The 13068-nt window shown below is 37.5% G+C and overlaps 1 protein-coding gene across 1 annotated transcript in view; it reads left to right on the top strand.

The window, feature by feature from the left end:
• The window catches only part of MPP3 (membrane palmitoylated protein 3), a 73867-nt gene that overhangs the window by 22284 nt on the left and 38515 nt on the right, over positions 1 to 13068 (top strand). The window contains exons 6-8 of the mRNA XM_015810405.1: positions 1070 to 1151; positions 2869 to 2954; positions 12399 to 12473. Coding sequence (XP_015665891.1) covers positions 1070 to 1151; positions 2869 to 2954; positions 12399 to 12473 — 243 coding nt within the window. The remainder of the gene's footprint in view (positions 1 to 1069; positions 1152 to 2868; positions 2955 to 12398; positions 12474 to 13068) is intronic.

Here is a 13068-nt window from a genome sequence, read left to right on the forward strand (position 1 = left end):
AGGTAGTCCTTGCCTAGCAACCACAAATGGGACTGGTAACTCTGTTGTTAAATAACACGTTCACTAAGTGTGACATCATGTGACCGTGATGCCAGCTTCTCCATTGATTCTGCTTATTGGGTTAGCTTATGAAGTATGCAAATGGCAATTATGTGAACAAGGAATGCTATAATGGTCACAAATGCTTGCCAATTGTGAAGTGCTCAAATCTCAAATCATGTGACTGTGAGGAAGCTACCATGGTCATAAATGTGAGGACTGGTTGTAAAGTTATTTTTCCAGCGCTATTGTACCATCAAACCGTCACCAAACAGGGCTGTCATTAAGTAAGTCTATATGTAGCATAAAAATGTGAGCTGAATGAATTTCATTCTGTCTCTAGCAGAATCATCAGGGAATACCAGGATCTCCAGGAATGTCCTGATTTGGGAATTGTTTATAGCCCTCTTTTTATAGGTTTCTAGAACTATGTATTGCAGCTTGAACTGGTTCATTTTAGAGTACAGTGCTTTTATCTGCTGTTGATATTTTATTTATTCTATTTCAATGAATGGTGTATTGAATATTGTTATAATATGATTATTAACCTTGTGAGGACTTTTATCCTGAAAAAATGAAAAAGTGTAATATTCCTGTTAATAAACAATGCTGTTATTAACAAGAGGAAGTACTTGGGGAATCAGCTGGAATTGCAGCAGATGTAGCAGGACAGATCAAAGAAAACATTTCTTCATGCATCTTATAATTAATAGAATCACTTCTATTAATCTTGGTTTAGGTTGTATTAAAGTGGACCTGGTTAAATTCACAGAGGATAGAACTAGCCATAGCTATTAATCATGACAGCTACATAGAATTTCCAGAGGCCATGTCATAATGAATATTAATTGCTGAGTGCGATCAAAAAGCGAGACGAGAGTATTGTTTTCATATCTTGCTCTAGGTTCTCCCCAGCTTGTATTTGACCACTATATGTTATGAGGTTTTTCTTTTAGGCTTAATTGACCAAGCCTATTCTGATGTGCCAGGCTAGAACTGTGCGCTGATGGGTCTTTTGTTTCTCCTTTAGGGTGCAACAATCAGGAGGGATGAGCACACAGGGGCTGTAATTGTTGCCCGCATCATGAGGGGAGGGGCAGCTGATCGCAGTGGTATGTTTCCCTAAATTGCGGAATTCCTTTTTTAATTTCACACGAGAGAAGACAAGCTTTCTCTGAGTCCACTTAGGATTTTTATTTTTATTTTTCCTGAAAAACACATGAGACTTTGATTCTCTTCTGCAAAGTCAGGTGGATCATAGCACTAATGCTGGAAATCCTGGACATTTTTGTATTGGAAGAATAACACCTTTATTTATGTTTCCTATTCCTGAATTATATCAAGATTGATTTGCCAGCACAAGTAATGCCTGTCAAGTTCACTTCTAGCAGATGTACTTGGATCCAAGGATGGAAAGGGTGTATTTTTGGTAGCCTGCAGAATTCAAGTTGAAGTTGTAGGTTATAAAGAATATAATTCTGAAAGGTCCTGTGATTCCTTCCTTATGAATTATTACCATAGGAGTACCCAGAATTGTGTGGGTTTCCCAAAGATTATTATTATTATTATTATTTCTTGGAGGTTACCAGAGCAACACTTTCCGTGCTTTGTGAAACAAAGCTGAATGAAACTGAGTGAAACAAAGCTTTCTAGTGAAAGCTGAGAGAGATGATGAGTATTATTGTCTCTAAACTGTTTGAAAATTTAGCCAAGGACTGAGTAAGTACAGTAAAACAATTTCAATTTTTGATAAAAGGAGCTGCAAACTTCCTTTGAGCTATAAAAGACATATTAATATTTTAACTAAATCTACATTAGATAGAAAAAGAAAATGATGGAATGGTGAAAAATGATTCATCTTTCATAACTGCATTCAAAGCTGTAGAAGCTGTGGTTCCCCAGATGCTCTTGGACTCTGCCACCCATCAGGATTAGCCAGCAAGGCCAGATTATAGGGATGTAGTCCAGAGACAGAAAATCAAGACATATTTTCTTTTCACATTGTGCAGTGGAGAAGCAAACTCAGTAACTAGGAATTAATAATTAGGAACAAGGAACCTATTATATAAGCAGCGCCCCCCAACCTTTTGGGCACCAGGGACTGGTTCCATGGAGAGAGTTTTTTCTGTGGACCAGAGGGGGCGTGGTTTCGCATGCTGCCTGCATCCTTCGCATGTTTGCGCAGCCTGATTGCTGGCATGCCACGGCCAGATGCCGGTCCATGGTCCAGGTGTTGGAGACCCCTGTTCTAAAGCAGGAGAGGATTGTTGTTGTTTTTTCAATTATTTTGGGGGACTGCAATCAATGTTACTTGGTGGCAAACTGTATTTTAAATTTTTTAGTTCAGATTTAAAAACAAACAAACAAATACGTATGACATTCTGCTATGGGCTCAGTGCAGGTAGCTGCTGCCAGAACAGGATAAGGTTGGGAGAGATTATGTCTACAAATCTCCATTTTGCTGCCAATTTCTGGTGGCTCTTGATCCTAGGCTTCCTGGAACTGTCAGAACTGGAGACACATATGGTTGCTGGCTTCTGCTCAAGACCATCCCATCTTTTCACCAAGCACTTTTCTCCTCAGAATAACATGCAAATATGGGAGAATTACTGTTTTAAAATCATTTGGTGAGCTTTACAGATGATTAAGGATTAATTTCTGTTGCTTCTGGTCCCAGGCTTGTAAATAGGCTTTGGGTGACATTTTCTTACTTGGGATGGGACTTACTTTTCTATTATGAGTCATCAGATTTGCTACATGCCACATATACTGTATGGAGCTTTTGCTATCTAAAATAGATGGTTGACCTCATATTTTTCTTGTTCCTAGGTCTTGTCCATGTTGGAGATGAGCTGCGGGAAGTTAATGGAATTGCTGTACTTCATAAACGACCAGAAGAAATTAGCCAGATTCTGGTTTGTTTTGCCTTTTCTACACATAAGTATTATTCACAAGACACACTAAACCATAAATTGCCAACTGGATTTTAGCTAATATACTGGGCATAAATCTGGACACTGTGGTTACATTATAGTTCAATGGGTCACGTGAACTCAGAAAATATAAGCTACAATTAATCATGGGCAAATTGGTAATGGCAGCTTGCTTAAGACTGCAGTTACATACAAATTTGCCTGAAAATAAATACTTTTTGATTCCTTGGGACTTATGTTTGAATAGATTCTGATAAGTAAAATTATTTCTCCACATAGTTGAGAAATAGTTGAATTATCAACTAAGTAAGAAGATGACATGATTATTTGGGCAGTGTATTTCTAAAGGAAGACTATTGATTTACTACAAGTCCTCCTTTGTTTGAGGTCTTCAAAAAGAGACTGGATGAGCATCTTTCAGTGATTCTCTAGTACAAAGTTTCTCAACCTTGGCAAATTTAAGCTATATGGACTTCAACTCCCAGAATTCACCAGCCAGTTCAGCCAGCTGAAGTCTATGTCTCTTAAAGGTTGAGAAACATTAGTGTTTCCAGCTCTGAGCAGATGGTTGGTTTAGGTCAGGGATAGGCATGGCTGGCTCAGGAATTCTAGGAATTGAAGTCCACAAGTCATAAAAGAGCCAAGGTTGCTTACCCCTGGTTTAGGTGATTTATATGGTATCTTCCCACTCTGATTCTGCTTATAAAAGCTGCTGCTAGTAGACATTTCTTTCTTTGTCTCTTATTCACCCACAGGATGCCTGCTGCAATAATGAATATTTGGATTGTGTACGCATATACATAATCCAGATATACAAGTTATGATTTCCATATTGCCAATTTAAAAAGATGAAGAATCAATGAATCCCAAAAACATATTCCACTTGAAATGTTGGAGAAGATTGTTAGTAAGAGTAGGCAATGTTGGGATACACAGACAAATACTCTTGTCTTGATGTAAGTTTCACCAATAGGTTTCAAATGCTTCTAAAGAAAAAAAAATATTCTTGTTAGGGATAGGAATGTGGGGGCCTGGTGGGTAGTTTTGTAATTTTAAGATTATGTGATAAGTGCTCTCAGAAAATGACTGCCAAGGTGAGTCCAGTCAGGCACAAGCCATACATTTACCCAAAGTGATACAAATGAGAGAGCTTTCCATCTAGAGCAGGGGTGTCAAACTCTCAACGACACATGATGTGTCATGACATATCATGACTTTTTTTCCATTGCCGGCAATGGGGTGAGCGCGGTTTCGCCATGACACATCCTGCCCGTTTGCCGGCAGTTTGACATCCCTGATCTAGAGCTTCCACATCTTGCCTGCAGAAACATTGATAACCAGCAGATGGGAGTAGAGAATTCACCTTTTCTCAGTGTGTCTCTATTGCCATTTAGTAGTTTTGCAGGATTTTGCATCATGGATCTGGTTTTATCTCAGCCATTAACATTTATCTAGAACTACTACATACTGTAGGTAGTTCTGGATAACCGCAAAAAAGTTGTAGACAATTTTTTTTGCTATCAAATGATGATTGTTCAAATGTTTGTGCCCGAGTACAGTATAGTAACTTCTAGGAGGCTATCTATATCCTAAATTTAGTAGTCTTTCTTTACTGGATAAAGTATTGATAATACCATTGCCATATAAGGTAGTTTTGGAATTCAGAAACAGTCTAGAAAATAAAGAAAATGTTGGACCTCTGCTTCTCATTCAATTTTATTTAATTATATGAAAACTGAAAGGACAAAACATCTAGTAGACTGCAGTGAAAAAAGTCTCTTTGGGTACATAGTTGTGAATATGGCATATTCACAACATATGACAATGCCTGGCATTCCTCCAAAGTGAACATAATTGATTATGGGTTAATCCACCAACAGATTAGTAAGAAAGTAAATGCCAAATAGCCACTGACTTTGTCCATAACTTATTTTTGTGTTCTCCAAAAGAGTCTTATAGCTGCAGTCATCCTAGTAGTGTTGAGATCTATTTACTCTCTCCCTTCTTTAATTGTGGAGTCACAAGCCATACCTCTTCCATGCCAGAGAGGAAATGACATACTTGGTGACTCCTACACAAAGGAGCTCAAAATAAGATACACATAGCTATTGCAATAGCCAATGACATTCTCAAGGTCTCTTCCAAATTAAGTAAGAATTGCAGTAGTGGGCGGGCAAGAATATAGAGTCACCAAGGGCACCTGAATCATCAGCACTGCTTTCCTTTCTTTTTAAAGGAAATAAGGGAAAAAACAGCAAATATCATTAATTCCTCCATTGTCATCACAATGAAAAGCAGGATGTTCTAAAGAGGGTCATGAAGGAGTGTTTTTCCTTGAGCCAATGTGTTCTGCAATTAAGTGTGGGCGTCTGTGCTGGGACTGTATTGTCTTGCAATTTCTTGGAAGAATTAATGGAAGTTCCTTAATTTGATGGAGGAACAGAGAACTTGCTAGCCAAGAATTTCAAGTTCAACTCCTGGCATCTCCATCTAATTATAGGCTTGAAATCTTTAGGATTCCCATTAAAAGGGATTCAGAAGGCTCAGTGAATATGGCTGCCCAGATACTATTAAGTGGGTTATGGAATCAACCAATTTCCCTATTTCACTCAGTAAGCTGATCATAAATTAACCAAACAGATTTACAATAAATTGAACAACTTGATAAACCACATGAATACAACCCTCCCCCCATAACCAAGGTTAAAAATAACCAAGATTATCATCTTGTGTAAATGTAGCTGGTAGGTATGTAACTGATCTGATTAAGTACTATATGAACAGGTCCATGGAATCAGAGTATTTAATGCTGGGCAAGATAAAGTCAACATAACTACTTGGACTAAGACCAATTCGGTCTCTTTAACCAATAAGGTTGTTCTGAATAAGACATGCAAACAAGTATTAGATTCCTCTCCACCATCACACACACCTCCAACCTACTGCAATTAAGGTGAGATTTCAAAGTGCCTACATTTTTCATTTCAAAATAAAGTCAAATCCAATCAAGTGGGTGGAGGGAAAGTATGCCTGTCTCCTTTCATGCCAAGTGTACTTGAATTATATGCTAGTAGGATTAGGGTTAATAATTGCCATAGAGTTGAGGAAATTCAATGCCTCTGGGTCATTCCTGAACATTTAGGAATGAGTACAACTGACCCTTTTTTCATCTTAGCTGTGAAAATGTTTTGCTGGCTATCACTAAAAATCTGACATTTAATTTTAAGCCTGGATTTAAGGACACAGCCAAGAGAGTACAATCCTACTTTTTTAATAACTAGAATTGAGTTTCAGTATATTTTAAAATAATATTTGTTAAAAAATTGGTTTGGGCAATTTATAAGGCTACCATCAGAGAATGGCTTTCTCCTACTTATGTGGGAGTAAAGCTGTAATAAGCTGATTATTTTCGGTTCTTGCCTATATTGCATATGCTTATTTGTCTGTTCATTCTGTCCTGCTTATGCAGAAATCTGTTTATTTTAGAAAAAAAACTACATGAAGATTCTTTGATGTTTGTATGCCTTTTACAGTAATGTACACATTTTAACATGCTAGTACAAAAGTTTACTCTGTTTTCCAAATAAACAACTGTTATGATGCTAGGGATGGTGTAGAATTGAGGACACAAAGTACCTTTCATGCATATATTAGATTCAGAAGCAGAAATCCACTTCAAAATTCTTAAAACATCTTTTTAGTAATAAGTAATAAAAGTTACAATATTTTGGAGGAGACACATGCATGATTGCACAGTTACGTTTTAGTTTGGGGGAAAAGATTTCACTTTCATTTGTTGAAATTATAATTCCCCAAATTCTCAGCTATTGCCTTGGCTATGTTGGTAGGGATTCTAGGAGCTGAGTTTACTTCTGGAGGGGAATATATTGTGGAAAATGGCTGTGAAAATTGTGTTGCATTTGATTTTATGTAGCTGCGCTTAAAATTAAACTGTTTCTCTGCTGATTCGTTAATGTTAAAATAACCCTATAGCCAATGGAATTGGTTGGTCAGAGTTGAACTGAAAAAAATGTGGACAACTGACTTGTTGACAATACAGATGTAGAAACCTCTTTGGTGACCGCTAGACTATGGTTTTAAATTTGCACCCAGTTCTTTCTACAGAAAGAAAACATTGTAGGGTTTAACAGTTCCTGTCTAGGGAATAAATTCAAAGATACCTGTGATTTAATGTTTTTTTTTTCCTGGGGACTAGAACAAGAGAATGTTCTGTGAGCCTTTTGAAAAGAATTTAAGGAGGGGTCCAATTTACAGCACCTTAAAGAAATTGGCAGCTGCATTAGCAAAGCTGAGTGTATTTGTGTGGGAGAGAGAAAAGGAGTGGGAGGGGGAAGACTGAAGGATCAGGAAAAAGAGAATGGTAAAGGAGCAGCCTTACCCATTTCGGTCTTTTGTCCTACTCAGTTTGATACCCAGTTCTACCCGTTGCTAATATATGTCCCTGAGAATAGGGGTGGGAAACCTGTGACCCTCCTGGCGTTATTGAATAGTAAATCACAGGATTCCTTACTGAGGCTGAGCTCCTTGTCAAAGCTTAAAATATTTTCAACTGATTGCATTGTCAATCTTGACAGTTCTCGATTCTGATGTTGTAGACGCTTCATTAGGCGTTAGTTCTAGAACTAATTATTGCCCACTTTTGCCTGAGAAATCCCACCCTCTTCCACCCAAAGCAGGAAATATGACCTTAAAATATCCCCCATTCTTGCTATGGAATGTGCTGGGGTAAATCTTGGTTGAATTCAGTGGGGCTTCTATCTTCGTATACATGCATAAGAGTGCATTATACATTTAAAGAAAAAATAATTCAATAGTTGCTCAAAACAAAATCCTATTCTGTACAGATAGTCCTCGACTTACAACAACAGTTGAGAGAGGAATTTTCATTTCTAAGCAAGGCAGTTGCTAAGTACGTTGTGCCTGATACCATGAGCTTTATTGCTACCATTATGAAGTGAATCATGCAGTTTTAGGTGAATCTGGCTTTACGCATTGATTTTGCTTATTGGAAATCGGTTGGGACAGCTGTAAATAATGATCATCTGACCCCAGGACACTGCAGCTGTTGTAAATACATGCTAGATGCCAGGCACCTGAATCATGTGGCAATTGTGATGCTGCAGCAGATGTAAATGTAAGCACTGGTTGTAAGTCACCTTTTTCAGTGCTGTTATAACTTTGAACAGTCATTAAAGAAGGGTTATAATTTTAGGGCCACCTGTGATGTGACATGCCCTCAGTCTATGTATTTGTTATTATCACATCAGTAATCTGCATGCTTAGGAGAAGACACAGGTCCTCTTATATTTACTGAATAGTAAAAATGAGATAGAAGGGAAGCATCCTTCACTTTTTTTTTAACTTCATTTGGAAACTAGGAATCCAGAGCTTTTGTGACTAGCCCATCCATGTGACAAACATTGTAGGTAATGAATACCAGTCATTCATAAGGAAGAGATGTTGTCCCCATTTTCTGCCTTGACTGTAGAAGCTTATGCAACAGAGGAATCCAGATCTGTCAAGATTTACAATGCAGTTGCTGGAAAAGAATTTAAGCTTTGTCGTTGAGGGTTTTGGGACTACAAAGAAACCGTCTTTTGCTGCCTGTGAAAGTGTCTGTCTGTTTAGCATTAAAGGATTCTGTGTGCAAACTGCCACTTTCATTTGGACATTTTTTTATAGCCAAACAGGAGAAAATCAGTGTGTGAAATGGTGTAATTTCCTTTTAGAATAGACAAATTAGAATGACCCTAACCTGAAATCTTTAGATTCATGTAACATGTTTAACCTTATTATTCAGTTACCCATTTTAATACCTTAAGTATTAATTCACTGTGTATGTATCCTGCTCAACATGTGATCCAGCACAGAATGTACAATTAAAGGCAACTCATAAATAACAAACTATAATTGGAGATTCTGAGTTCTAGTCTCACCTTAGGCATGAAAGCCAGCTGGGTGACTTTGGGCTAGTCACTCACTGACAGCTTAGCTCACCACACAGGGTGGTTGACACGGGCTTATGGTCATAAATCATGGTCATCATATGACCAACCTGATTTTATGACATATTTTTTGCAGTGGTTGTTAAGCGAATCACCATAGTCATTGAGCAAATCCATTATCATGAAGCAAACCCCATTGTGTGCAATGGACTAACTGGAAATTAGAAATAAATGTTGGCTTCCAGCAAAACAATCATACATTGTAATCATATGATTGTGGGATGTGGGAAATCGCTGCAAAGGTGTTCAGTTGCCCAAAATGTGACCTTGTGCCTGGGGGGGGGGCAGACACTGGAACTTCGCATCTGGGTTGAAACTTCCCTTTTTAGTATCTGCCATAACTTCAAATGGTTGCCAAGCATAAGTCAGGAACTGTAAGTCAAAGACTATGTATATTCATTATGTTCATTGCTATATATTAAAAAGGTAAAATAAAAATCTAACAAGAAAGCAAAAGTAGTACCAACAGTAATAGATGCCTTGGGTGTAATCCCAAAACTATTCAAGCACCAGTTGAACACTATCGGCATTTACCATCAGTCAATTGCAAAAGGCAACTTTACTCACAATAGCTTACATCCTGTGACGATATCTGTAACACCATAAAACATCTCCATCTGTATATCCCAGGTCCTTGGAAAGGATTTGATAGGTAGACAAAAAATGCCAAATCCAGTCTGAACATCTGGCTGACTGTGCAATGAACCATAACAACAACAACAACAACAACAACAACAATAATAATGTAGGATACTAGATTGTCTGGGCTTGCACAATATTTTGTGCAGTACATTGAACTGTTGAATTATAAACTAATCCAAAGGGTTTACAGTAATTTATACTATATGCTGAGCCAGTCCTTTCCTCAAAACTAAGCAAGATTAACCAAGCTTTCCATATATATTATACAAATGGAGCTTATTTAACACATGTGTGAGCTCAGACATAGCTGAATGGCACTTTGGATGGCACAAATTCTCATCTTCTACTTGATACAGGATTTGCAGCAGACAAGGCAGGTATGATTCTTCTAATAAGCAGGTATTCAGTTTCTTCCAAAATGTCCCAGCATAAGAGAACAAGGGAAAAATGATTATTTGCTAATGTTCTGAATAGTGTATTTATAAGACATGGATAAATAATGCAAATCCCATGGGATTAATTTGCATATTTTCTGTTCATATTTGCAGGTTGTGATCACATTATGATTGAAAAAAAAAACCTTGCTGAATAATTGCTGCCCCTCTGTGATTGCTCTGTCAGGTTTTTAATATCATTAAGACAAAAAAAGGCTGTCTTCCCAGGATATATTTAGTGGGTTAAAAAAGAGGGTTTGCCTATCTTGTGAACACTATGTTTTAGTACTGGTGAGAAAGCTAGATTGTTTCATTCAGGACAGTGTTTTGGACTAAAAACTGAATTTTCTAACCAGCCATGTAATCCATTCATGGAAAAGAAGCTTCATAGAAATCATGTACACATTTCCTGCTTACGTGCAGGGCGATTCCTAGAATAGCTGACCTCTAATTTGGGTTTCTCTGCAAACGTAGTCTCTTTTCAACCCAGATTAGAAAAATGTCTCTTTATTTTTTTCCTTCAAGTAGAAAGTAGTGACAGATTAAAGTCAGTTTGGTCTAATACAGGGGTAGGCAACCTTGACTCTTTTATGACTCGTGGACTTCAACTCCCAGAATTCCTGATCCAGCCATGCTGAAGGGAAAGGGAGAGGTTTCCAAGGTGAGCCATGCTGGCTCAGGAATTCTGGGAGTTGAAGTCCAGGAATCATAAAAGAGCCAAGGTTGCCTATCCCTGGTCTAGTGGCTAATTGCTGGGTTAGAAACTGGGAAAGCTCTAGTCACCCCTAGATTGGCTGGGTGACTGTGCCAGTCACTGGCTTTCAGTTCAACCCACCTCACAGGGTTGTTGTGGGGAAAATAGGAAGCAGGAACATGAAGTATGTATACTGCCTTGAGTTAATAAAAAAAATCTAATAAATAATGGCCCAGTCAATATCAAACACTCTTTGCTTGACCAAGGACATACTTGATCGTCTACTAATGCATCAGCATCCGTGTGTGCTGAAAATGTGCAACACAGTGTAATCATAAATGCGTTTATTCAGAGATAAGTCCCAGAACATTCAATTTGATTTCTTCCAGGTAACCATAGATGTGCAGTTTTATGCAAGCAAAAATAGTAAGATTTTTCAATTTCTGTTTTCTACAGTCTAAAGTTTACATTATGCAGAATTATGTAGGTAACCATTGCATTAAGACTGCCACACATTGACTTGATTGCAGTTTTTTTTCTCCAAGAAAAGAATCTTTACCAGCCGTGCCTATGTATGCTGGGTATTGAATCTCGGACCTTTTATATGTAAAAGCTCTGTTTTACAAAAAGAAGAGAATTGCAGGCTACAAATTGTAGAGAAAAATTGCCAATGCTTGAGATTCATATTAGGCAGAAGACGACAAAAAAAAGGGGGGGGGGAAGACCCAAATGTATTCATAATGTTCGTTGTGGCAAACTTTAAGAGCAGAAAATAATTTGAAACCAAATCAAATTATATTATTGAATTAAAAATTAGTTTTTGAAGTTCCTAAATTAAAATGGTCTCCTCAAATTGGTAAAAATTTAGACAAAACCTGTTTTTCCCCTCCCCAGCCAACTTTCCATTGGTTCCATGCATTTTAGATTTAAAACATCAGGGAAGGGATGGTATCTTCTTATTGATCTCTGGAACCTTTCCAGACTAAGAGTGGAGTATATAAATAGTTGCTCTAAGAAAATAAATTAGTAAATTTCTTTTTTCTAAGAACATTTGGGGAATCTTATGCAGAATTAAGGGTTTCATTTTAATACTAACCTTCAGAACAGAGTTGAGTTATGTGGCCCAATATACCTCTTAATTAGCCTAGAAGCTGAACTAATCACGTTGGATCTAAAACTTTGATTTATTTTTGTCATTCCACTTAAGAGCAATGTCTGTAAGTAGCAACTGAGAGCATTCAGTTTGTTTTGTATAAGTCTTTTGCTGCTTAGAAAAGACATCCACCCAGAGGAATGTTTTTAACCTCCTCCAGGTTGGTCTACTCACTGTACAAAGCCAAAAGAGTTTTAGAAATCCAAATATATATTAAACTTTCTGGGGTTGAGTAAGTTAATTTGCATGCAGTGTCCTAGATGTAGTCCCCAGAATTTCTAGGTAGGGCTGGAAAAGAAAAACTACTTTGGAGAACCAATACCAATGGGACTAAATGTTTATTAAGCTATTTGGTCTCACTCAGCGTGCAATTGATACCTGGAATACTGTGCATCAAGAGACAGGTAGATCTCAGTGATTTTTGCAGATGTAATGTGATTTTGTAAAGACAGAAAAACAGAGTTGTTTTTCTTACAGGTTCAATCCCAGGGATCAATAACACTAAAAATTATTCCAGGCATCAAAGAAGAAGATCGTCTGAAGGATAGCAAGGTAAGAGAGCCTGTTAACACGTGAAAACATTACAATCTTACCTACGGTAGATATTCTAAACATGTGTTCCTGTACTAAGCATGTTTAAAGGGATTGGGTAGCCTGGTATTTCCCACGTATATGGAAACTGCAACTCTTAGACTTCTTAGCCTCCATAGCTTTTGTCCAAGTTGGCAGGGAATTGTGGGGGTTGTCAAATATAGGAATGGCAGATTAGGCTATCCTGGAACCTTTAGTTCAGTGTTTTTCAAACTTGCCAACTTTCATATGTGTGGACTTCAACTTCCAGCATGCTGCCTGAAAAATTCTGGGAAATTCACAAATCTTACAATTACAAAATCATTAATCACAATCAATTCATAAAATCTTAAAATTCCACAAATCTTAAAGATGCTAAGTTTGAAAAAAAAACTTGCTTTAGTAAAATATATTTGAAGGTGGAGCAGGAATCATTTGCATGTTCATACTTAATTGAACAGTATTCCCAACTTGCTAAACATACTGAGATCTGCCTTCTCTCTGGGGAAATTTTTTTGTGTTTTCAGACTAGAGGTGCATTTTGCAGTACTCTAAACAATTTGGTTTCAAATAGTTG

The sequence above is a fragment of the Protobothrops mucrosquamatus genome, unplaced genomic scaffold, assembly GCF_001527695.2.
Source record: "Protobothrops mucrosquamatus isolate PMUCROS unplaced genomic scaffold, P.Mucros_1.0 scaffold10, whole genome shotgun sequence".
Taxonomy (NCBI): Eukaryota; Metazoa; Chordata; class Lepidosauria; order Squamata; family Viperidae; genus Protobothrops; species Protobothrops mucrosquamatus.